This window comes from Perna viridis, chromosome 1, assembly GCF_037379345.1.
Source record: "Perna viridis isolate PV_CMFRI_1.1 ecotype Kerala chromosome 1, ASM3737934v1, whole genome shotgun sequence".
Lineage (NCBI taxonomy): Eukaryota > Metazoa > Mollusca > Bivalvia > Mytilida > Mytilidae > Perna > Perna viridis.
Window position 1 is genome coordinate 13637893 of NC_142445.1, and position 27459 is coordinate 13665351.

Here is a 27459-nt window from a genome sequence, read left to right on the forward strand (position 1 = left end):
ACATACACAAAAAAGAACATAGAGTAACTAAAATCATACATACTAAGTAACAAAAGCAAATGAGCAACTCGGACTCCACTAAAATGAAAAATCAACATTTCAGTTTTTGAAATTTGATTTTATGTGGTAATATAAAGCAATTTTGTAATTTCCTGCTCGCGTTTGTAATTCAAAAATTTAAAACAAATTTTGCTCTTTCTAATTCTATTGAATAGGGTTATTTTTGAATAACTTAATGAAAGGATAAAATGTTTTCTTAATGATATATGATAACGATATATCTTTAGGGATTGTGATAGAACATAAAGCAACTGAAGCAATACATACAAAGTAACAAAAGTAAATGAGCAACGCGGACTCCACTAAAAACTGGGAACATGGACGAGGTGCACCGGTAGGGTAAGCGTCATTTTGGTCTATTGAAGGCTTTGACATGTCCCTGTGAGGTTAAATAAACAAAGTCATCGAATAGGATAGTGATGTTGGTAATTCCACGATATGGCGGATTTGCAAAAATGTCAAGCCCAATCCCCTGTGCTGAGAAAGTTGAAGAGCACATTGTGACACTGGTATTTGTGGGTGCACAATGAATGAATGGAACCATAAAGTTAAACAAATATTATCCTTTGGAGTCGGCGACTGGAAACGGAAAAACACAAAACAACATCTTTTTTTTATTTAATTTAAAAATATATTTCACAATACAATTATCATGGTATGATATTTTTAAACACTATCTTTAGGGTCAACACAGCATTTTAGTTCACCGATTGAACAACATTTCATCTTTCCTGTACATTGACTGTCGAGTGAGCATTCAGATGAAGTTCCTATACACTTCCTCAGACCAGTTGTTGGACATTTTCCTCTCTTTGGATCTAATTAAATACAGTAAGACTTTTAGCCAGACTATGCTGAAACAACCCTTTTTATAAGTGTATCAGAAAGATTATCATATGATCAGCACATAAAAAAATTAGAAGTCTGTATTTTTTACTGTAAATCCTTATCAGTTTATCAAGTATGATGGTGCAACTTTTGATAAAAAAATATTGAGATGTAAGAATATTAAAGTAAAACCTTTTGAGTGCTTACTATCACCAATTCTTTTGTATTGTAGTGAAATTTGGGGAATATTTTGTCACTTAAATGACAGTGACCCATTTGAAAATCTACATCTGGAATTCACTAAAGAAATTTTGGGAGTTAATTGCGAGGCATCAAATGATGCCTTCCGGGCAGAACTTGCCCAGCTCCCTCTTAAAACTCTAATTCATATTTTAGTTCTAAATTATTTAGATCACATCTATTCTTCTGAAGGTACATTGCTATATCAAATTTTCAATGCAACTAAAAAGTCACAATCCTTCGGTAAAAACACTAATGAATTACTAAATAGACTTGGATATTTATATATTTCCAATAAGAACATGACTCTCAAAAAAGAAATTAAAAGTCTAAAACAAAGAATAATAGATCCAAATTTGGAGGTACAAAACTCCAACATACTCCCATCTTCAAAGTTTATAAATACTTTTTCAGAACCACATATATAATGGGATATAGACCAACATATGTAGATATTGTTGTAAATGTTTCACAACATACGGCTTTTTCAAAAATGCGGAGAAGCTCCCATATTTTATAATAGAAAATGGTCGACATAGTAACGTACCTGTTTCAGAACGTTTGTGTAGGGTATTAGGGTATGCAATTTAAGTAATGTTGAAAATGAAGAACATTTCTTACTTCATTGGCCTCATTATGAACAAGAAAGGGAGAAATTAATCGATAAAGTAAACACTTTGATTCCTGGTTTTACAGATTACAATACTAGATCCAAAATCAATATTCGTTTAAATAATAAATCACAAAATATTTTGAGAATGTCCACATTTATCCTGAATTTGTTTAAAATTAGAGATGTAAATCTCCAAGAATATTGAATATGACAGAAAAGTTAAGCAATTATAATGTTACATCTTAAATTTGTCTGTTTCACTGTAATGTACATTTATTGATGTAATATGCCATAACCATGCACTGTAATTGAGTTTGTGCCAATAAAGTATTTGTATTTGTATATGTAGTCAAGCTTTCGAAAGAGTAAATAAGGGAAACAAGATTTGATTGGTATTCAAAGACCAGAAAAAGAGATACACACAATAAAAAAAACATGAAATACCCAAAAAGAAAACGAAACACCTACAGGGAAACAAAAATATATGAGACTTAAAAAACATAAAAAACGGGACACATGTAGCAAGGACCAGGTGCACCGGTCCAGTAAACTTCCCTGGCTAATCTCGCCTACTTGTTCTTAAAATGTCACGATGAACAAATGGGTTCTCATGGCGCAGACGGATAAACCATAGCGATATATAAATCTTTTGTTTTTGGTGATGACTTCTAAGAACGGAACTCTGTTCCAGAAGCCTAATTGTAAGAAGAACTCTTGCACATTTCAAAAAGTCTGCATAATTTCAATAAGATCTGGTATAACTAATGAGTTTGTGTGGAAAGGATGTTGACGATAAGGATCTTAAGAAGTATCGCGTTTGTCGTATTGTGTGGTGATGAGTCCGTCTCTTCCATCGATCTCTAAGAATAGGTAAAAATGATATATGGCTGACTTTATAAGGTCTATAGTATCCTTTATAGAAAGTTTTTTGAGTAGATGCGATGTATAAAATCCCTGAAACTTACTGATCTAATTATAATCACCATACACAACATTTACTTCTTTGTGTGTGATATTTATGGTCGTCATCATGGCCTCGCGGATCGTTACGGTGTATCCATCTGCGCTATGAAAACTGATTTGTCTAAAGTGTCATAGTTTTCCTTTCCTCTTTCGATGGATGTTTCTACAAAAGCAGACGATGCTTACCCTACCGGTGCACCTGTCAATGCTCCCAGTTTTAGGTGGAGTCCGAGTTGCTCATTTGCTTTTGTTACTTTGTATGTATGATTTTAGTTACTTTATGTTCTTTTTTGTGTATGTCTGGTCTTTGTCCCTGGAGTACATTCTTTAGATTACAGCTATAACCTTGGTTTCCTTTATTACTCTTTCTATGAATAAGATGAAACCTTAGATGTTGTAAATACAATAAAACATGAAAATTGGAATGAAAAAAAAATCAAATTGTTCCCAAGAGATGGTCTTTATTGCGTTATATTTTTGTCATCCTATTAAGGATGCAGAATAAAAAATTAGATTTTAAAATTGAAGTTAAAAGAGCGTGGCTTTCATTCATGCATTAAAAAATATACAACTATTTATATAGAAAAAAGCAATAACATAACATATATAAATAACATCAAAAATACACATATGTATTAACCAACGTTATAAACTATTCCACTATTCTGCATTGCTGAACAATAAGGAGTAATCCTAACCAGTGGACTTTATTTTAAAATTAAGTAAATCCTCATATCTTTATTTCCATGATGTGTCCACTTTAATTCCTTTAGATAGATTAAATACACTGTTGTACAAACAGATATGTTACACTAAACTGGGAAGTTCTCGTAATTCAGAAAATACAATGTTACCAATTTGTTGCAGAAAATTTGAGGTTCAGTAATTGGTTAACTTAATACTTTACACAAATACGATTCTTTCAATGACATATCGATATTATACATTAATTCATATAACTGATTAAAACACGAAGTGTTTAACTGAAGGGCCTACGATTCGTAGGCGTATAAAGTTATTTTTTTTTTATAAAAAGTGTCGCTATTCAACTGTGTTATTTATTTGTCCTTTTGTAATTCATAGAAATTTAGCATTAACAAAATAATTAAGAGTGAAAAAAAAAGATTTATTTTGAGATTAAGGGGTTGAATTATGAAAATTTTTCAGTTAGGAGTGAACATACGTTAGTAAACACCCTTTGGAATATTTTAACTAATATCAAACCTATAACTGGAATTCTGCAACAGCCCTCACAACAGATTTGACTTCCATCGCAGTCTCGGTTAAGTTCACACACTATGCAGCTCGAAGCAGGTTGTCCACCCGGACAATTACCCTTGGAAAGACGTAAAGTGGAATTGGACAGTTTTATATTTTGGTACGTGTATATTTGTTTTGCAACTTTGTAATATAATGTTATGTCAAAATGAACTTTGACTAAGTCTAAAAACAAAAAAAAAAAACAAAAAAAAAAAAAAAAAAAAAAAAAAAAAAAAAAAAAAAAAAAACAAAATAGTTCAAGAATATAAGTGTCATTATTTTCTCAAAGGGAATTGCATCTGAGATCTTAAAATTTTTAAATGCTCAGCAACTAGATGTATAAAATATATTAAAAAGTGAACCAAGTAGTATTTTTTATGACTTGTTTAGTGTTTCAAAGGGTATATAATTACTACCTTGAAGTTTATAGACTAGCAAAAATCAAATCACACTTGGTACCTTGATATTTTATATATAGTTTCCCTGTCGAACTGAAGAAATCAATATTATTTTTCCTTATACTTTATAAAAAAATTGCCAGTTCTGTACCGAAAGGCAGCATTCAAGATTGTTTTTGCCTTGACTTTTATATAGAATAAAGTTATATGGTAATTGATAATTCAAAGACATCAATATCATCAATGTGTTCGTACCAACCTTTACAAACTAAAAAAAATAATTTGTACTTACAGGTTTGCACGGTGGATAGATACAGCCAAAGGCGCATCTTACACCATTTTTGAATATGTATGCTAGGCCAGCACATTCATCAGGTTGGGGTCTGCGGCATGGTGTTTGAGGGGGGCAAGCGTCTTTAACTTTGTACAAATAAATACATGAATAAAATTCTATTTTGAACATTCAATAATAGACCAAATAAATTTGTATAAATATTATGATAAAGTGTTAAAAATGTATCTTGGACGTCAAAACAGTCGAAAAAAAATGTTAGTAAATTCAGTAAAAAACATGGGATTTTCGTTGTTTAATCATGATAAGCAAGCCTCATTTGTTAAAAAAATGTAATATCGTCGATAGATTGAATACTTCAATTAAAACAAATATCATTATACAAAGTTTAAAGACACAATCTTCTCACGTGAATCATAATAATTAAACGCATTAGAAGCTCCTACCTTTTTTTAATTTTAGTCGTAGAATTCTCTTGACAATGACAATCAAAAGAAATTGAAATATTTAGGGGTGTTTTTGGTGTCCTACTCGACTGGAATTCTAAACATGGTAAAAAATGTTACCAATCACCATTTTCATAAAAAACCTAATGTAGTACAACGACATTACCTTATTAGAACTTCTAAGATAGTTTTTTGTTGAGTTATGACAAGTTAAAAACTCATTTGGTTTGCAAAAAAAAAGCTAAAATCTGGTTCGAAATTTGTGATGAGTGCGCCAACGAAGACCCACCAAATATTTGGAAATTCTGATAAAAACACAAATATATGTAAGAGTATCAAGATATGGGACTACATTGGCGCAAAAACTCGTATTTCATTTGAATGGGAAATGTAGTTCCTGGTTTTGTAAGGTTTAAGTTAGAAAACCGGTTATTTTGACCTGTGATTATAACGTAAATTTGCGACACAGATAAGTTATAAATATAGGCAATTAAACTTTAGGTTTCACCCTTTTGTACATAGAGTAAAAGTTTGCTGAGACCCAAACATCAATTTGCATGAAACAAGGGGGCCAATTTCACCCATAAACGTACCTCAACTTTTAGGACTTTTACCACTATTTGTGAATTTATTCCCTGATGTTCCATAGATAAAAATATGCTAATTGAGCCTTTAAGTTACAAACACATAATGAAAATTACTTATGCCTCATTATTTGTAAACACAGTAAGTTTTGCATCATTCTTTGGAGTTTTAATGCAGTACGTACCGACTTTATTGCAACGTCTGCGACATTTGTTCAATGAACCGAACCTATTTCTGTTTCCTCTACAACCAGTGTAGGTGAACTGTTTACACTCCATATCATTAATATCGTAATACCACTTCAGTCTTGAGGCACTACACTGGCCCTCATTTTTTGGTAATCTACAAACTTAATCAAAAGTGTATACCTAGTCGTCATGGTTGATATTGGGCATGCCGGTTGTCAGTAAGATATTGTTTTATCGAGTATAAATACAAAACATGTAGCTGTCAAATTTCATGGACATTACAAAACATTTCATAAATTAAGTTCGGCAAATAATAAATACTTCATTTTCTGACGTGTTTATTTGCATTTATGGATAACCCTACCGGTGCACTCGGTGCAAGCATCCGCTTTTACGTGGAGTTCAGGTTGCTCATTTTTTTCTGTGTACCTGGTACTTGGATTATTTCATGGTTTTTATTTTGTGTCTTCTTTTTCCTTTTTAGTAGTCATCCTTGGAATATATTCGTTTGATTTCAGATTGAATCTTAGTTGCTTTCATGACATTTTCTTGGTTGCCTTGATTACTTTTCAAACAAAAAGAAAGATTTAATTTGAATACCTCGAGCATTACAGGCCGTATTACAATCTTCCTTCGTCAAAAAATTATTAGGATTTCCATTACAACCACTATAAATAAACTTTCTACATTTTCCAATTCTGATATTGAAAAACCATCGTTCAATACGGGCATTGCACGTTCCTCGTTTTTTCGGTAATTCGCAACTATTTTCTTGACCGACAACAAATAGCTAAAATTATAAAGTTACACAAACTGAGTTGTTTCGTACTGGAGGTTTCAAAGAAAAAATATCTTGAATCAAAGGAAATTGAAACAAGAAACGAAATACACATATTCGTTAAAATTTCTCTTTTTGGAAATTTACCTATGTAACTGACGGCAAGACAACCCAATACCCCTTAAGCTTTGTTACTTAGGGCAACTCAATAGCTTAATTGAGCATAATATGAAGATTTGATATTACCGATGGTGAATCAAGATTATTTCTATCAGAGTGTGTCAAAAGAGCTTTAAATATTTTTCAGGAAAATAGCAGACTTTTTTATGTTTTTTTTTTGCCAGTCAACTTTACGATGAACGTAAAATGGAAAATATTATAGAGATATTAAAGGAGGGCATACAAAAGTAAAGATTCAGTTCAATCAGATATGTTATTCTTGTTAGACTAAATAAAATAAATAAGTAGATTTGCACCCCCCTGTAAAAAAGAAAATCCTTTTTTAAAAATGGGACAGGAATTTCAAAATCAGGATTTTTGTTCACGTCAGTTTCTTGTATTTAGGCCTTATGACATACAAATCTTTCAATTCTTGTTGACCAAAATAATGTATTTTCTCTGAAACTGATGTGGTTATAGATTTAGAACATGTCTATATATCAAATAGCTAAAATAAAGCTAGCAACCGATAGCACAAGAAAAAAGACTCGTGCAGGGAAGCAGCCCACGTCACAATCAATTATGCATAGCCAATCTACACAAGTCATCCCTTCTTCTGCCTTGCGGATTCCACTCTCGAGAGTGTGTGGTAATGTTTCTACCCGTGCGGTTTAGTATGTGACCTATCCATCTCCATTTACCCCTCTTGATGGGGTCAGTAATGGGTATTTTGTTGGTACGTTCCCATAGCTCTGGTAATTTATCCGGCTATCTGATTCACAGAATCTGTCTGAGGCATTTGTTTACGAAGACCTATGGTCATGTTCAGTTTTCTTCATCTGTTTCTAAGTCCCCGATCAACACAAAAGAACTGACGTGACATTTGTCTCGTATATTCTATGTTTTGTTTTGAGGATGATGTTCTGCTGCTCCAGATTGGTCTTACGTTTACAAAAGCTTGTCTGACCTTGATGTCCTCATCGGCGCCTCCATTCTTTGAAACGACACTACCAAGGTAGATGAAGTTGCTAACGTCTTCAATGGAATCACCATTGAGCATGGTGGATACTGTGTTATGTATGTTAAGTCTGAGTGACTTGGTTTTATTGGTGTTTCTCTCTAGACCAGTTGATTTGGTTGTTCCGTACAAGGCCGATGTCTTCAGTTGTATGTGCTGGAATTGGTGGGATAGAAGCCTCATATCATTTGAGTCAAGGTCTATTAGCTTTTTTTGTGAGTGACCATTGGGTTCCTCTAGGTAGTGACAGCAGTGTTCTCATAATCCAGTTTATGGCTACCGAGAAGATAAGGGGTGACAGGAGACAACCTTGGCGTACATTGTACTCCTGTATGTACATTCAAGGATGGTGAGAGTGTGGAATTGTGGATGACTGGGAATTTGGTGTTTTTGTAGAGTACTTGGATAATTTTTACTATTAGACAGGGATTCCATAGTGTCTTAGTATATATAAAGTGTATTTCTGTCAACTATGTCGAAGGCCGTTTTGAAGTCCACGAAGTTGATGTAGAAGGATGATTACTATTCTATGGACTGCTCGATGATGATACGTAACGTGGCAATTTGGTCAGAATATGATCAACCGCATCGTAATTCTGCTTGCTCATCACGGAGATTTATTTCTATTGCTGCCTTGATTCTTTCTAGAATGACTCTTGCTAGGACTTTACTTGGAAGTATAGCTGAATTCCTCCCCCATTTTGTGTGTTGCTCAGGACGCCCTTTTTTGGAAGCTTAATGATGTAACCAAAACTCCACTCCTCTGGGATTTCCACTGTTTTCCAGATGTTGTCAAACAGCTGATACAAGATAGGGCCCCAGGGCGTGTGTCAAAAGAATGGACACATAGCAGCACTAAGCTTGTCGTAAAAGGCAACTAAATAGTGCTCAGAGAACTCTGACAGGGGGCTAAGGGCGTTCTGCCCACAAGCAACTGGGTCGTGTGCCCCAGGTGATGGAATTGGGTAACCCTGGCATTTAACAGGCTGGGGTTATTAGGCCATACTACGGAAAATCATAGTGATGCAACGTGTTGGGAAAGATGCTAAGATGAAAGATCCCTTCTTTGGTATTCCATTGGAGTAGGAACCATTTTACTCCTCCACAGACGTCTAAATTGCCCAACACTTCCCATCTCTCCGAATTTCAAGGGGCAATAAGAATTTGCCAACCCCATTATCCTTGTGTCCCGTTCCATTTTTCATTTCATCATTTCATGTTCATTTTCCATCTATTTCATATTCATCGCCTGGATATAGCTGAAATATTGCTGCTCGGGCTTTATACCCAACAATAGATCAATCAATCAAGCGGCTGTAGGTGAATTCTGGGTTGATCTTCAAGAACTCAGGTGCAGTTTGGTCTGGTCCTGGGGCTTTTCCTGTCCTGATTTTCCATAGTGCTTTATGATTTCATCCTTCGTGATTGGGCCAGTATCAACATCAAGGTCTTCTCCAGGAGGTAGATCAGGAGTATCTGGTATATCTTTCCCATTTAAATGTGGTCTATCTAGGTTTCTTAGCACATTGCCATCGATCAATGTCCATCACTGGTTTTGGATGCTTAGTCTTTCTACCTGGCATGTGATATTGTACGCAGTCTTGGTGTCATTTCTGGCCATTGCATTCTTTGTTTTTGAAGCGAGCTCGTTGATATAGGTTCGTTCTTTTATCCTGTTTGGTCTTCACTTTTTCCCTGATGCGTCTATGTTACCTCGTCAACTATTTTTTCTTCAATCCTGTCTTGACTTGGTCAAGTTGTATTTTAAAAGACCTACGCTTCTTAGTTGTCTCGATTGTATCGTCAGTTACCATATCTTGTATTCCTTCTTTGAAAATCCTATTTCTTACTGGCATGTGGTGTTATATGTGGATTTTACTCTTTCCCATTGTTTGTTTACTGCGCCTCTTCCTTATGCTGTACTTTCTGCTTCTTCTCTGATATTTTCTATTTGCCCTGGCTATCATGATCTTAAATTTAGCCACCACAAGTTGATAATCGGATGCTATATCAGCACCTCGATAAGCTCTAACGTATGCCATGATCTCTCCATCTCCTGGCGAATGCAATATGCTCTATCGGGTTTCTAGTTTTCATGTTTGGAGATACCCAGGTTGTTTATATACTTGTGAGAGAATGTTGTACTTCCTATGACAAGATCGTTGTGAGAGCATAAATCATGATGAGTTCTCTCCCTGTGTTATCTGTCCCGACTTTGGCATTCATGTCACCCATTACAATCAAAAAGTCCGTGGTGTTCTATCTAGGGTAACTTGGAGCTTGTTGTAAAACTCCTCTTTATCTTCTGTCTCTGCTACGTCGGTAGAAGTGTAGCATTGAATGACTGATACTTTATATATCTTTGACATAAATCTTGCCACAACAATTCTTTCACTCACAGGATTTCATTCGATGAGTGATGATTTGGCCTTCTCGTTGAGTAAGATTTCTACTCCATATCGATGGTTACCATCCTCGTATGGTGGTCTACAGTACAGTAGAGTTTGTCCTGAAGATAGTATGACCGCTTCAGATGATTCCATCTAACTAAGGTTGTAGTGATCCATTTCTCTTACAGCGTGGACAGCTTTTCCGGTTTGGTATAATGTCCGCACGTTCCAGCAGCTCGCAATCATTGACGCGATCTTAATGGAGAAAAGTTTCATCGGCGGATGAAAAATTATAGTTAAGTTAAATCGAATGTATTTTGTAATGCATATACACATATCACCAGTATATTTCATGAATGTTGCTTTGGCTTCCGATCATATAATGAAAATATTAATTAGTTTCCTAATTAAGTGTGTTTTGTAAAAGATGCTCATTTAAAAAAAACGGTATATACGGATAATTATTTTATCTAAAAACAGATACAAAGTGTTATGGAGTAAAATTTATAGTTTAACTGTTCATGAAAGACGTGCTCTATTAAGGTTTGACCAGAGTCTGTTTAGTGGTCCTTCAAATCATTCAGTGTCACTAATTATAAAAGACCAGTGCTTTCGTAATAAATACGAGATCGTGTGTAATGTTGGATAGAATTTTGTTACAAATGTTAATAACTTTTTTATTGACTTTAAGTCTAGTGGGCAGAACAATCTGTATATTTTGCAGTCAAGTAGCTTTTTAATTAATGTTGAGATTATGTATTAGGCACATTGGACTCCTATTAAGTCTTAAGTGCTGTAAGGTTTCAACTCTGTTCCATTTGGATTCGCACTTTCCCTAAGAAATTTACTGAGGACTTAAAGAACATATAATTAAATTTGAGTAGTTCAGGTTCCTATAACAATGTTAAATAGCATTTGAAGCTGATCAAAAGACCCATTAAAGACAATAAAGCTATCATCTTGGAACTAATTATATTGTCAATGTGCTTGTTTGGGAACTTTTCAACCATTAAGTTCTTGGGCTTGTGAGTCGCATATGTCAGGGCTACAAACTGACCCATTGCACATCATATTAGAACTAATTCTAATATTACAAATAAGTTCTCATTGTTCAAAAGTATAGCATAGTCTTTTTTCCATTCAAAGTAGACATTTTCAGCCGCCTTAATTAGTTCATTACTAAATATGCTAATTTCCATGATTGTCATGTCGTAAATACATAGGAAATTTGTTGTTATTTTGAAACTATACACGTTCCGAATTGTCTCGTACATAAGTTCCTTGGTTTTTAACTAAAGGTAGCAAAAATTAGTCAAGAAGTCTACACAAGTAACGCGTTGGGGAACCACAATGGGAAATAATCGGACAGCCTGGTATTATTATCTTTTCTCTGTTGGAGATAAAATCTAAATTGGTTATAATGTTTAGCTGTAGTTTTTATTTTTTGTGCTTCCTTCTTAATAGTTTAACATACTGGATTAATATAAAACAAAAGTATCTGGATATTAATATCAATTTAGCTGCTCATTATAACATGAATTTTGCGACTATAAACCGTAAAATGTTGATATTAAAGCCATTTGATACATACTTCTTCGTACAAAATTTAACAAGTTGACTGGCAGTTTATGATACATTCACTGTATGTATATGAGATTCCTCTCCTCTCTTTTTCTTTAATCCTCCATCACTTTTTTATATGAAGAACAGGATAAAACATTATTTTTTACCATTGTGGAACTTCATTTATTTTTTTCTTGCCACAGAATTTTTTTTTCTTCGAAGTCAAATTAGTATTTTTTTTTAAAAATAACCCAGCCCCCCCCCACCCGTCAATATAAAAATGGTCGGTGCCTTATGCAAGAAAATCGCACAATAATTAATATACTTTTTTACATTCAAGAATGTAGTGCATTATTTAAAAGAAAATGATTAATGACTTTAATCTTGCAGCAACAGTCCAGAAGCCTGATTTAAATAAAACAAATCAGCACAGCTCAAACCTTCCGCTCAGTTTTGGCCAGCTCTTGCATTACTTATCACGCGCAATTGAAAATTCCTCACGCATGTACTGCCACAAAAGTAAAATACGAAAGGAGTAGTATTTATGTTTATCATATAGTTTAGTCACGAGTTTTTTCCTTCCATATCTCCTTAAGACATTTCGTAAGTGTATCATACAATATCATTTTGATGTTGTTGATGATAATTTTCTGTCATTAAAATAATAGTATTGAATCAGGTCGATAAATATATCCAGAACTATATTTTATATATTATATATGCCAAATTATACAAAGCAATACAAATCCAATGCTATATTGAAAGGTCTATTTCATGTCTTAGGATGTGCTGTGCATTGAAAACATTTGCTTGCAGATCCAAAGGCCAAATACATTGTTATCAACTTAACGAGAAAGGGGCAAAAGATAATGATAAGAATAGTTATCATTATTGATTATTGAATGTCAGTGCACTTACCAAATTCTCATGGATGAAGAACACCACCACCAATTTAAGTCCGTAACCAACCATTCCGATCATCATTCTTGGTTTGATCAACAAAGCCGCCGTTTCACAACTGAGTAGACATTTTACACTTATTTAGACAACCTGAATGAAAAATGCATCGGCTTAGTAGTTATATGGTGTTATATTTTTATATGCTTTTTTTATAATGGATGAAAGCAACATATGTCTAGCGGTTTAGTTGTAAACAGAAATAAATGACGTTTAAAATAATCGGCTTTTCACAATATAATTTCGTAACTCGCCAATAGTGCAAAAACGACATTAAGAGATCTAGTCCGAACTAGACAAGACAAATACTGGATTGCTTCCATAAAAATTTGCACAGCCATTTAAGATAAAAAAAGATAAACCTATAAAATGATGAGGTAATAGACACGGTTGTAGCTTAAACTTTCCAATTTCTTTTAATCTCGAATAGTATTGTGTGTCTCATGGCATTCTACGGTAAAGTTTATAATTATAATTTTTGCAATAAAAGTATTCTTGTATTTCCTATTTCCAACTAACTGAAATGAAAATTGCATTGCTGAAACAAAAACATTCCAGGAACCAAAACAGAAATGTCCCAAAATCTATTTAGAGTATATTGTCATTGTAAAAAAATATCAGTAGTAAGGTTTTCGGTTTTTACTTCAATATTACCCTTTAACTTTTATTTGTATTCATGATATGTAACACATCTTTAATTTGTAAACACTCATTAGAGTTCGACTTTAATTAGCTATATAAAGTACATTAGTAGTAACACGGCTTTTTAGTACATGTAGACAAGCACGCTGTTTGAAAGGTTTGTGTGATGATGCCGACAAAATAATACCATCTGTTTGAATTTTTCAACCAAACTAAAATGTTATAAATTCTAAAGGAATTATTGGAATCAAATATTTTATAGATCTGTTAAGTCTATGTTATATTTTGTATTGAAAAACACAGATCGTTTTATCATAAAACTTGTATTCTTTTAGTTAAGCGATTTTCATATTATTCTTTTTGTTAAATCTCTTATCAGTTTTAACTCATTTATTGTTTTCATTACAAACTTAATTTCGTATAACGACGACAGAATAAACTAATATTTTATTTGTTTTCTAGTTTTTCTTAAAGATGACCCTGAATAAACATACTTTAGAATCTTGATGTAAAGAACACTTACCTGACATTCTTTCATTTTTCAACACGAAAAGTGGGGGTTACCAAACTTATTTTCTTGCAGTATTAAAATAAACCTAAAATTCCCTATACATTTCAATAGAACGTTTTCCCGCCAATAACGTCCCCTTTGAAAATATTTTCCCGCCAATTACCCTCCTTAATGTAAAAAAAAACATTTGAAATAATTTAAACATATTATGTTTGCGTTATTTATTACATTCTTTTGATTACCGCTAGAACCTTGATTCCCTTGATTACTCTTTCAAACACTATTTGTTAATAGAGACTATATATATGTCTATGATTTTACAAGATGTCAGATATGTACGCGTTGTGTAAAAGGTATGAGCAACCTAAAAACTAATTCCTTAAGAGCGAATACAGTTTTATTAAAACGAATGAATCATTACCTACACGGTAAGCCATTGTTTTACCATCAAATTTCGTCATCTGAGTTTGTTGATATCGTGACCCAAAAGTTACTTGAATTGTAAAATATGACCTAATATGTCAAAAGTTCAACGGCCGTAATCATTATCTTGTCTATTCTTATCATTTATTATTTTATATCAGAATAAGAAAGGAACATATCGCTTACTCTATGGATATATCTGTTTTAATAAGGGTCCATTTTGCATTCATTTTCCTTTACGTCTATTTGTATTGTAAATTGTATTTTATCGTTACTGATTGGTTATACCATATCGACCTTAGTCAACCGATGCCATTCCGTGCTCTAAAATTGTATGTAATAAAAAATTGTTCAAAATATCAGGAAATATTCCATTATAACAAAGAGGATCATTTGTTTTAGTATTATGTCTGATTACTTTGTTTCTGGTTATTTTGTAAATAGTCAATACAGTATGATAGATTTTCATCGTCAAAATTTCAAAATGTCAGCGCCTATATCTTTCAGGACCGAATTTGATTTTAACCAAACATAGCTCTTTCATTATCATTATGTTAATTTAAATTAGCCTTTTTCTACTATGTTGCTGATTTTATTTTAAATTAAGTTAATCTTTGGATTCTTATTATTGTTGATTCTCTGGAAAGCCCGATTTTTAGCCTTCTTGCTGAACCCAGGGAGTTCAAACTTGTCGAATTTTACCCATGATATTACAATTTTAAGCAGACTGAGTCTGTAATTGTTCTATGATATTTGATGTTGTAGGTATTTTTAAGCAGTTGTTCCTGTTTTTTTCAATGCTTGACTTTTTTTCCCAAGCTCTTTGTTTTTTTGTCACATATGAAAGGTTTTTAATGATTAGTTTTCTCGTATTGCATATTTTAATTGAGAGGTTGAGTGTTTTCAAGAAAAGTGAGCACATATGAACGAATGCATATTTTCGGATATTACAGCAATCAATCCAATCAAACAAACCAATCAAATGGCAGGATTCTCATCAAATTAATATATTATAAAATATGCCTATTTCAAAGAATGAATTTATCAATTTTATCTTTTCAATTTGAGCTTTTTAAATTATGTCCTTTGTCCTGTTCTGATACTAGTAATGGATGAAGAAATTAAGAAAAGAAATCCATGACCGGTGTACGCCGTTTTAATCTCATTTTTGGAATAGAATTATCAGGTTATAAACAAAAACATATATATAAACGTCTCAGAATGTGACGCTACACTCGCCATAGACCTCTATCCTACATAATAACATCTAAATGAACTGTCCCGTACTACCATACATCGTGTACTAAATTACAGCCCTAGATTAATTCTACGAGAAGGAATGACCCGGCCAGCGAAAGCTATATTTTTATATAGCCTAGCTTAATACCACTGTTATTAGGGTTATCTTGTATGGATGATAAACTTAAGATCTTAGTGTTCCACGCAAGTGGCATTATGAAAATAGCCATTCAGTTAAACTCAACAGTTGTCACTTTTTCATTAATATTATGTGTATCATTCTGCCTAGAAGAAAAACTAGATAATTGTTCTTCTGTTTGACTGAATTTTAGATTTCATGGAATATTTTATAACGTTTAAGACTGTTGAATGTCCAACGTGAGAAAAAGAAATTCTGAATTTAAAAATGTGCCTTGTATCAGTGAAATGCAAAAGGACATTACAGTTTACAATAAAATATGGAGGGTAAAGAAAAGGAATATTAAAATAGGAAAATTGAATTATTATATCTAAAGCGGAAAACGGCACTGGATTATTTCCTTAAACTACAAGAAGGTGGAGACATTGGTGTAAAGGTCTCAAAAATATTTGCAAATCCTAAACTTCTAAAAAAAAAAGAATGACTCGCAAAGGAGAAGACGTACACTGCAACACTTTCGAACTCCAGAGTCTTTTTGATATAATAAACTCAAAAAGGGACAAAAGTAAAAAAAACGGCAATGTACGATTAACTTGAGTCGATCAGGTAGACACAGAGAAAACTATCTGAAACATTATTTTTGCAACTATACCTTAAGAAGCAATGCTACAAAATAAACAATACGAAATATGTTGCTTACCTGTCACTTAACGCTTTTGAAAGGTTCATTATTGAAAAAAATGATTTAATTATTTAATTGAACATCTACTTTTCATTTGTCAATCGTGGTGATTATAAACAGGAAATATGTGGAAGCAATTAATTTTAAATATTAGCATTATGCCAAATTTCGAAACTACAATGCACTTGATTTTAGCATTTATGGTTGAAAATAACACAAAATGGACTCCAATGTAGCCACAGACTTACAATTCTCACAAACATGTTTAGAGGAGTTCAGTATTCAGGACGACGAATTCTTTGTAATATCATTCGCAATCAAATAGGTACAATACTTACGTATTAATAGTAGTTACTGGTTTCTAGTTATTACTGTAAAGTACATTACGTTTTACAAAAAAGGAGACAATGCAATACAATCTTTATAAAAAGAAATCTTCTCTGAGACACATCTGAGGAGAATGTGTGGAGAAACAGTTGAGATCTCGGAGTAGCAATTTATACACATTGTTCCAATCCGATCAATTTCACTTTTCTGGCGACCTTGCACTTACAGATGTGACATTAATTTGCAATTCCTAATAAATGGTGATAGCGAAATGACTAAACTTATAATCTCTTTGTAAAAGTCAAAAGGAATATTCAAAAAGAAATTTCGTATAATAAGAACATTATGAAATAGTGAAGGCTTCCACAGGTAAACATGTCACATATAATAATCATATGGCTATCATGTGGTAATCTTTAATATTTTTAATACAATATACTTATTTTGATAGATTGACCGTATTTGAATCCATTATGATACTTCTTAATTGCTTAATAAAACCGTGGATATACACTAGAGTTCAAACTAAAGAATGTAAAAGTACACTATTGGGTGAACTCGAATAGAACAATTAATTATTGTATTTAAACAGGAGTCCGAAGATATATTTGTGTTTACTCAGTTTGATTGTTAAGAGGCTGTCCATGAGAAAGCGTAATCTAGGGACTCAAGGTTATAGCGGTAACCAAATGAATGTAATCCAGGGACAAATACCAGACATGGAAAACAGACATACACAACAAAGAACATAAAGTAACTTAAATCATACATACAAAGTAACAAAAGCAAATGAGCATCTCGGACTCAACTAAAAACTGGGAACATGGACCAGGTGTACCGGTAGGGTAAGCGTCCTCTGCTTTTCTAAAAACACCCGCCGAGTTGCTCATAAAAAGTCAAGTCCGGAGTAGACAAAAGAGGAAAGGAAAACTATGACCCGTTGAACAAATCAGTTTTCAAGGCGCAGATGGATACGCCGTAACGATCCACGAGTTCATGATGACGACCATAAGACTTCTGTAGTAATGACTTCAATCTTGTAACAACATAACCCATTTCGAGAAGCCTATTTGTTAGAATTCTAGCGCGAAACAAAAAGTCTGCGTAGTTTCGGCAAGCTTTGGAGTAACGTATAAATTGTGATATGAACACTCCATACGCAGATGCTGAAAGGATGTTGCCACAGATGAAAGGAAAGATGACAATTATGAATGAAATGTCATCACGTTTGTCGTAAAGTTTGGTCAAAAGTTTTTCTTTACCATCGATTTCTAAGTGTAGGTCAAGATATGAGGTGGGCTACACAGTGTCTGTAGTATCCTTTATCTCAAGTTATTTGGGGTAGATGCGACGTATCAAATCCCCGAAATTTGGATTGTTTACAGATAATACGTCATCTATACAGCGGAAACTGAAATTAAAGGATCTAGCTAAATGTAATTCTTTCTTTCGGATCAGATCAGCTATAAAATCAGCCTCATAAGAGTGAAGAAATAGGTCAGGAGTAGAGGAGCACAATTTTTTTCCAATTTGAATCCCGTTAGTTTGTTGAAAAACGCGTCCACCACACTGGACAAATATGTTGTCGATTAAAATTTCAGCCTATTGTAAGCATCTTCTTCTGTATATCTGTACATGTACATGTATTTATATAAGCATTTATATATATCACAAGCATGCACATTGTTTATTGTGGAGACTGGATTCCTATGCATGTATATCAGAATTTATTGATATACATGTAGGCTGATTCATGTAGACCCCATATGGCCCATTCCCCTGATAAAATTCTAACTTTAAAAAAATGTTATATTTTGTATGTTAAGACACTTAAAATATTTTAAAAGAATTCAAATAAATAATCAAGCATATCTGTTATTAACATTGCAGTGAATGTACATATGTACATGTACTGGTTATTTTTATCCACAATTTTATTTGAGGAAAAAAATTGGGTAAGGGTCTTTTTCTTTTTGCAAACCACTTGATCTGCTAAAATTAAGCATAACAATATAAACAAAAAATAAAATATTCCATTGCTGCTAAACATGCCTATAGATGTCAAACCCTAAACAGATGGGGCAAACTGAGTTGTGTTACCAGCAACCACATATACATGTCGCCATATGTGTGGAGGTCCAAACGGTTTGAAACATTATGATGTTTCCTCCTAATTTACAGTTATATAGAGTTTTGCAGAGCAGAGTATAACACAACTACAGCATGTTAAACTCTCCTCACTTTGGGCAAGTGTAGACACAATGTTAGTTTTTTAACAAAGCTACTTACAGCTTAACTATGGCAAGCCAAAGCGGACAAAAATGCCTACTTATAAATAGTTATAAATAATTATAAATATTTATAATTGAATTATAAATATTTATAATTAATTTATTAATATTTATAATTCATTTATAAATATTTATAAAGATGACTTTATTTATAAATATTTATAATGCAATTATAAATATTTATAATTTATTTATTAATATTTACAATTGCAATAATTATAAATATTTATAATTCATTTATTAATATTTATAATCATTTATAAATATTTATAAATAGGCATTTTTGTCCACTTAGGCTTGCCATAGAGTATGCTTGTTTCAACCATTGCCTATTTGGGTATGTGTTATGACCATTTCCTGCAATTGTGATTGTACAAACTATTTGTATTTGTACAATATAACTAAAAATACCTAACCTAATAATCAGCAATATGCCTTTTATCGTTCCATTTTCATTCCATTAGTTCATCTTTTATACACAAACAGTGTGTCCTTGTCCCAGCTTATATGTCCAATGATGGTTGTGCAAATATACTTGCTTGTATGAAATGCAAAATAATGTAATGATTTATAGTTAAATATGAGACTATCTTAGACATTCCTTCATAAACTAATTGTAATCCAGTGAAGCCATAAACAGTTTAAGTATGATGTCCAATTGTACATGCATGAAAGAACCTACATATGATATACTATTACTGAATATCGAAAATATGTGAATAACACTTTCTCCTTGACTGAAAGGTACATATAAAATGATCGGTCCTTTGTATACTTAGGAACGTACTTCCCCACGAACAATTTGCGATAACATTCATTTTCTGGAATTCGGAATATAAGAACACATTTCAACTCATGTCAGTAGGTACTTATGAATAAGTCTTTTTCAAACTAAAAAAAGGCATTTTTAGTGGGGAATACATTAACAGGGGAAGGAAACGTCTCCAGTACACTGGACTACGTCGTATCAAGACTTACTCGTTCCATACATGTGGGTTCTAAGAAAATAGTTTGCAATGACTTTTATACGTCATGCTGTGTTTAATTGATTCGAATTCAATTATTTCTGTACTTCTGATATAAAATTTGAATGGGTATATTTATATATCTTGCATTAAAAAATATATGAAAATATTAAATGGCCAGGAAGAAACTTTATAGCATAAATTTATATACATGTAATACAGTTTCTACATTTCGATTACAAGAATGATAATTTTTAAGCGTCTTCTTCTTTCGAAAACTTGACACACAGCCAATTTTCACATAAGGCTAAATGAATGACTATGAATATAAATTTAACAAATTCACATAAAATGTTGTCACTTCACACAACAAAGAAAACATTAATAACTGACGAATGTGGTCGAAATTTGACCATGAAATCCGGAACATCATCAAAGAAATACCCCTAATACCTAAAAAACAACTGTTACTAAAATAGAACAAAGTCTGGTCATTATCATATGCCTTTTGGGGAATCTCTTATGACCTTTATTTCTTAAATAAAATTTTCGGCAATTCCAAAATGACTTTCGGACGCTTTTTTCAGTTTTGCATGGTTTTTTCATAGACAGGCTCTTAACGTTTCATACATGTAACTGCGATGTATGAACTGAGGGTACTTTTCTATAACTGTTGTAATATTCTTTTTTTCCTGTGTCCTCATTATTAGGTAATAGACTTGGAGGTGCTTCTAGGCAACCCCTTGTCATCAATGGCGTTTTTTTGTCAATACACGTGTACTTTGTTTACAAATATTGAACAATACGTTTTCCGTAACGTTAAGATAATAGCAGTAATGCGGTCCAAAGAAGCTCGCGTAGAGATCTGAATGTTGTCGCAATTACGTCATCCAATATGGCGGCGCCCATGAACGACAACATTGTAACTGGTATGTTAAACTCTATGCAGACGATGCAACAAAGTATGCTAGGTCTTCAACAGACAGTGATGAAATTAATTCATAATGATAAGAACTCTCAAATCAGTGGAGACCAGAACAATTTGTCCACGGCGTTGGCAGCTTTTAGGAATGGAAATTCCACTGAAACGACAAACAGTCAGCAGCCTTTCACACATGGTGGGTATCGCTTTCCAAACTCTGAATTTGGAGTCCCATCTGAATGTATTCCCCACTTAGATGTGGTGCCTGAAATCCTTAAAAAGCGTATTTGGGAAGGCAAAAACATTAATCTTGCAAGTTTGTTAATTCCCCGTATTGAACAGGATAAAACTTATGTACAGGAACAGGAGTCAATCACACTCAATATGTCAGGTCATGAGGATACAAGATTACATAAAGTGCTTACAATTAGTGAGTTTATCACCGCCTTTGGCAAATTTAAAAGGGTAATGTGCATCAAATTTCCTCAAAGGCGCATAGAATTAGACAGGTATGAAGCCAACATAATCGATATTTTCAATGTGTATGGTCCCAAATTTTATGATTACCATTGTCAGTTTTCAGCCCGCGCAGGGGCAGCTTTGAAAGATTTTAACATCAAGGTAGATTGGTCCATTAAGGACACATCACTATTGAGTATGGTAACATGCAATGCAAGGGTTAACACATGCTCTTATTGTTCATCTACTATGCATCTTACATCTTTCTGTCCTAAGCTAGGGACACAAAATCCAACTAATTTCCCTCCTAAATTAAAGGCAAATGTGAGTGTGAAGGATAGTGACCGTTATGGCCGGAAAAGGATAATGTTTAACGATCAAGAAATTTGTAACAATTTCAATGACAATAAATGTAACAGGCAACAGTGTTCATATTCACATTTATGTTCTGTGTGCTTCTCGAACAATCACGGTTCTTCTTCTTGTACCAAGAGAAAATCACAAAAACAAAACCATACAGAATTTGCCACCACCAGCAAGTGACTAGCTACATGTACTTCACATACCAAAGTTGACACCCCTGTTCATGTTAGTGTTTTGCAACAGGAACTGCTAAAACATCCAGATAGGGACTTTGTTAACTACTTATGTAATGGCCTTGTTTATGGCTTTGACACCTTAATATCGGATGTAGATGTACCTAGTAAAGAATGTAAAAATCTACGTTCAGCAATTACACAACCAGAAATAGTAGATAAACTCATAGAAAGTGAAGTAAACAAAGGTTTTTTACAAGGTCCATTTGTTTCTTTGCCTTTTGCAAAATACAGAGTAAGTCCTATTGGTGTGGCTAAAGGGAAATATTCAGGGAAACATAGACTTATAGTAGACTTATCTTCTCCTCATGAGGACGACACACATCAGAGTGTAAATGACATGATTGATAAGGAACAATGCTCTTTGTCTTATGTTCGTATAGATGATGCTATTAAAATAATACAAAACTTAGGTAGAAATACATCAATGTGTAAAACGGACGTTTCTGATGTGTTTAAACTTATTCCGATTGTTCCTTCTCAGTGGCATATGTTTTGTCTTAAATGGAGAGATAGTTATTATTACTATACTAAACTTGCCTTTGGCTGTCGCTCATCACCAAAAATTTTTGACATGCTTTCATAAGCAATTTGTTGGATAGCTGAGAACAAATATGATATTCAGTTTATTTTACATCTTCTTGACGATTTTATTACTTTTGAGCATCCTAAAAAATGTAGTCAAAGAAACATGGACCTTTTGTATACAATATTTGGTAGACTTAATGTTCCTATGGCTAAGCATAAGACAACTGGCCCAGATACTGTTATGGAATATTTAGGCATTATCTTGGATTCTAGTTTAATGCAGGCTAGGCTACCACGTGAGAAACTACTACGTATTACTGCCTTTTTAATCGAATTTTCGTCCAAGAAATCCTGCACAAAACGGGAACTCTTACAACTGCTTGGTCATCTTAATTTTGCATCCCGTGTTGTAATTCTTGGCAGAGCTTTTGTGTCACATTTAATTAAATATTCAACTACTGTTCGAGCTTTACATCATTATGTTAAGATAAATTTAAGAGAAGACATTAGAATGTGGCGTTATTTTTATGTAATTGGAATGGTGTCAGCATGTTTTATAATGTGGAAAGTATTTCATCTGATGAATTGTGTCTAAATACAGATGCTTCAGGAACTATAAGTTTTGGAGGATATTACAAAGGGTTGTGGTTTTCTGAAGCATGGCCATCAATGTTTTAGATGTATTAGCGGAGGACAGTACCTTCTCAATAGCTTTCAAGGAACTGTACCCCATAGTAGTGGCTGCCATCTTGTGGGGGCATTTGTGGCAAACACAAAGAATAGTGTTTATGTGTGATAATGAGGCTACAGTAGCTATCCTAAAGAAAGACAGATCAAAATCACAACATATTATGCCCTTAATGAGACGACTCACTTTAGTTGCCGCTCAATATAACTTTACTTTCATGTCTAAACATGTGCCAGGTAAATACAATTCAATAGCAGATGCTTTGTCTCGTTTGCAGATGTACAGATTCCGCCAACTTGCGCCAGAGGCTCAGAGCCTATCATGCACAGTGCTTCCACCTCAACATGTGCTTTTGAACTCTACAATGTAATGGATCAATTGTGGTATACATCTATATCAAGTAAAACTAGACAAGTGTATCAAGCTGGCTTTAAGGCTTATGTGAATTTTTTGCTATTAACGGGGATTGTAGCTTTTATAGTACCAGAGTATTCTAAAATAAAAGTTGATGAAGAAACCCTACTACTTTTCGTAGCTTATTGTACTAGTAAACTACTGATAAGTTATAGCACTATAAAGTCTTATTTATGTGGCATTAGGTTTAAGTGTTTAGAATTAAATATTGGTTATCCTCATGTTCTTGAACTCAGACGCCTTAAGACAATTATCAATGGTGTCGAACGGACTCAATCAATTACTTCTAAGCCTAGATATCCTATCACTTTTGATATTTTAGAAAAAGTTTGTCTATGGCTGCGTCAAGGAAGTAGCTATTAAAATTTATTGCTTGAAGCCATGTGTACAATAGCATTTTTTGTGTTTTTAAGATGTGGCCAGTTTACAGTAGATAGTGCTGAGAATTTTGATCCAGCATTTCATTTATGTGTTTCAGATTTGATAATTCTGACTGATTGTGTACATCTGAAACTCAAAATTTCCAAAACAGATCCTTTTAGACAAGGTGTGACAATAAAATTGTTCGAGACAGGCAAGGATATATGTCCTCATAAAATATGTTGTATGTATATGAAGAAAAGGCTACAAAATAATCCATCTCTAGACACTCCATTGTTTGTAAATATATATGGAAATGCTATTTCAAGATCTTACTTTTTAAATATGTTTAAACATACCATGGACATTTTAGGCTATGATTCTACATGTTATAATGGTCATTCTTTCCGCATTGGGGCCGCATCAACTGCAGGCAGGGTCTGTGTTGAGGACCATCTAATTAAGCTTTTGGGTCGATGGTCTTCAGATACTTATTGTAGATATATCAAAACTTCAGATTCTGTGATCAAAAATGCACAAAAAACTTTAGCTACTTATAATCCTCATGAGTGAGTTTATTTACTGCATCATATATACACAAGTGTGTAACAACATCTTCAAATTTTAAGTATGAATTAAGTATTTACTGGGTTAATTTTAAGTTAGTACTATTTAAGTTGCTGTACCTATAGTTAATTAGTTTTATCTGGATCACCCTTATATCTAATTTTGGGGCACTCAGATGGCATAATTACAATGTATACAATCTGATTTTTGGCCGTTTTAATTAATTTTTAGAGTAAGGGATTACCTAATTAATTAATCCCAAAAATTTTTCATGCTTCATTTAATTTTAGTGTAAAATTACATGCTTTAGGGTTCATACTACATGTATTTTAGGCATTATCTTGAGGTTATGCTCTTTCTGCTATGGTCTTGTATAACACACCTGCTTGTCTTCCGGCTCTTGTAGTTCCAGTTACACCGAGTAGCATTTGGCCACGCTTCCGGCTCTTGTAGCTAACTGCACCGAGTTGACAAGTAATCAATTAGTTAGAGCATCACTTCAAGCTGCATTACTAACAATGTTTTTCCGGCTCTTGTAACCTATGCTGCACCGATACATCTATTCATCGGATCTTGTAGCATGTTCAGCTGTTACACCGAGTTAAGCATTGTTAGTAAGACTTTCAATACTGAGTCTGCTCCAAAGCCAAACTTGATTATAAAAATTACTGTTTTCTAATGGTAAGATTATTATTTTGTGTAACGATATTGTTAAACTTTGTATATATGTTTTGTTTTGAACTAGTAATAGACTTGTTAACCTTTAAATTAAGTCTGGTTTTAATTATTTTGACACGAGGTAGTGAATACATGTATATGATAACAGATTTCCTACAACAGATCACCTTTTCATTTCAAAAGGTATAGTCTGATAATACAGATCAGACTATTCATATGAACAACACAACAACTAAAATACTATAAGACGGTGATATTCTTAAAGTCATGGCCTAACTGAGGTAGGGGAAACAATGCAGTCAAGCTATTCGCAGAGGGCCTGCAAGTATTTGTGCAGCTATTCATTTAGTTCATTACGAGTCGTCATATAGAGGGTCAAGGTAATTAGGTCGAGGAATGTGGATGTAGGACAGGGCTATACAATTCATCGGATTAAATACATTAAAATAACTAGGATGATACTTCAGTCTAAGTCACAAGTCATACATTGTACATGTAGGTGTCCTGTAGTTATCAGGAGAACTCCCTTCCCTTTTCATATCATAGATGGCACGTTAATAACTTAAGGTTACATCTAATTCTGATTTTAACGACATAAAGTCAGATATTTGAATTTTGACTAATGTATTTTGATAAGTGGTGGTGTATTTAAGTGTATTTGTATATTGACTTGACTTTTTTGACACTTATTGTGATCCTAGTTGTGTTACTTTTAAGTGTGGATTGGTTGATAGTGTTGCTTAAGTACTAACTTGCGACTAATTTTGGCTTGCACTGAAGCTAATTATCAGGGCGTTTTCAATTGATTTTTTTTTCATAGCATTCCTGGAATTTTGAGACTTTGTTGGCCTAGTTGAAGTTTGATGGATTGGTAGTGTTCATTGGACGTAATGGTCGATAGTTTGAGTTGTTTCCTTAAGTTCATGGTTTACATCTTGAGTTATTGAATTGACTAGTTAGTTGTTTGTCAGCTTTAGCTATGCTCATTGTTCTGTTTTCGGGGTTCAGTACTTGCATGATTTGGTTTTCACATCCAGTTGCAGTACATACCACTACTGAGTTGATCGCATTTGATTGATTTATTAATTTGGTTTTGTTCGAGAGAGAAATCATTTATATTACTAAAGGAAGAAACCGATTTCTTTGAGCCGCAACTCCTCTGAAACCATACAAGGTCGATTATATTTGTGATATGAGGTATAAATTTAGTGTTAAGTACTTCCTAAATTTGTCTTCGTTTTTTCTACGGAAAAAACGATTTTTTGGGGGAAAATATTCCACTTCGGAGACCGTTATTGGTCCGTGTGTTATAATACACTTTCACACTGATGCTCAATCGACTTACTGTCAGGATCATGTGTACAATTGTTACACGAGTATTGTACGTGTAGAAATAAATCTCCCCCTTCTATATGTAAACATCTGCGACCGAAGTCCTGACCCCTCCCCTTTTTTATGTGTTAACTGGCATGACTGGTAAACCCCCTTCCCATTGTTTTAAGTAAAATGTTGAATTATTTGAAATTTAAGAATTTATTATTTAAATTTTAAAAAATTAATTATACACCTTTTAATTGGGTGGAGCAGAACTTTCAGTATTAAAGGGTGCTCAACCTAGCTCCATCTTCCCTCCCACCCAGCCCTAAAAGTACAATCCAAAAACAAACACACAAACAAAAGCGACTGGACCATCAATCACAAACAAACAGGAAATTACATTTTCACACATTTAGAATGACTTAAAAATGTAGTACGAAGTTTGAAAAGCTTATAGTATACATGTCTTTCTTTTATTACATTGTATGATAAAAGTTCTGTTCGAGCAAAATGCACAGTTTGGATAAAATGTGAATGAAGCCTAAACTTTACATCAAAATTAACGATATCATTCAAGGAACAGGGCTTTAATGCTTTGTCTTCAACAGCGAAAAACACGTTAACACACAGACCAAGAAGGCCCCCTACAACGTGCACATAAACAGAATTCTTGATAAAATAAAAATCAAGGTTACTCTCTTGCTGCCAACTGGCCATGGATTGAAAACTTGGGCGAAGCCTCAGGATAATCAGCGTATAGCACCAGGGTTACAGGTAAAGACTGATAATCTTGAATTAATCCATCGCTGCAAAAATACGTCATTGACGCAACGCATGTCTGGAGCAGTCGGATTGTTTATTGCAAGTGTATTGTAATGGAGTTTGTTTTTCCTTAACGGACCATATCAACTTTTGGTCTTTACTTTACGTTTTTCGGTTTGGCCATCAGCTCTTCCTTTACCCTGGGTAAAAT

The 27459-nt window shown here is 33.5% G+C and overlaps 1 protein-coding gene and 1 pseudogene across 2 annotated transcripts; one reads left to right on the forward strand and one right to left on the reverse strand.

Annotated features, from left to right (window-relative positions):
• Window positions 1–661: 661 nt before the first annotated feature.
• LOC148627337 (carboxypeptidase inhibitor SmCI-like) lies at window positions 662–12825 on the reverse strand. Its single transcript, XM_088571478.1, has 6 exons — window positions 12700–12825; window positions 6474–6663; window positions 5870–6034; window positions 4655–4782; window positions 3929–4040; window positions 662–878 (listed from the first exon to the last, which is right to left on the reverse strand). The coding sequence occupies exons 1-6, from the start codon at window positions 12763–12765 to the stop codon at window positions 727–729; spliced, it is 813 nt and encodes a 270-aa protein (XP_088427604.1). The 5' UTR covers window positions 12766–12825; the 3' UTR covers window positions 662–726.
• An 8118-nt stretch (window positions 12826–20943) lies between these two features.
• On the forward strand, window positions 20944–24497 carry LOC148627338 (uncharacterized; annotated as a pseudogene). Its single transcript, XR_015919378.1, has 2 exons — window positions 20944–21075; window positions 23428–24497. The product of XR_015919378.1 is annotated as an uncharacterized LOC148627338 (transcript).
• The last annotated feature ends 2962 nt before the right edge of the window (window positions 24498–27459 follow it).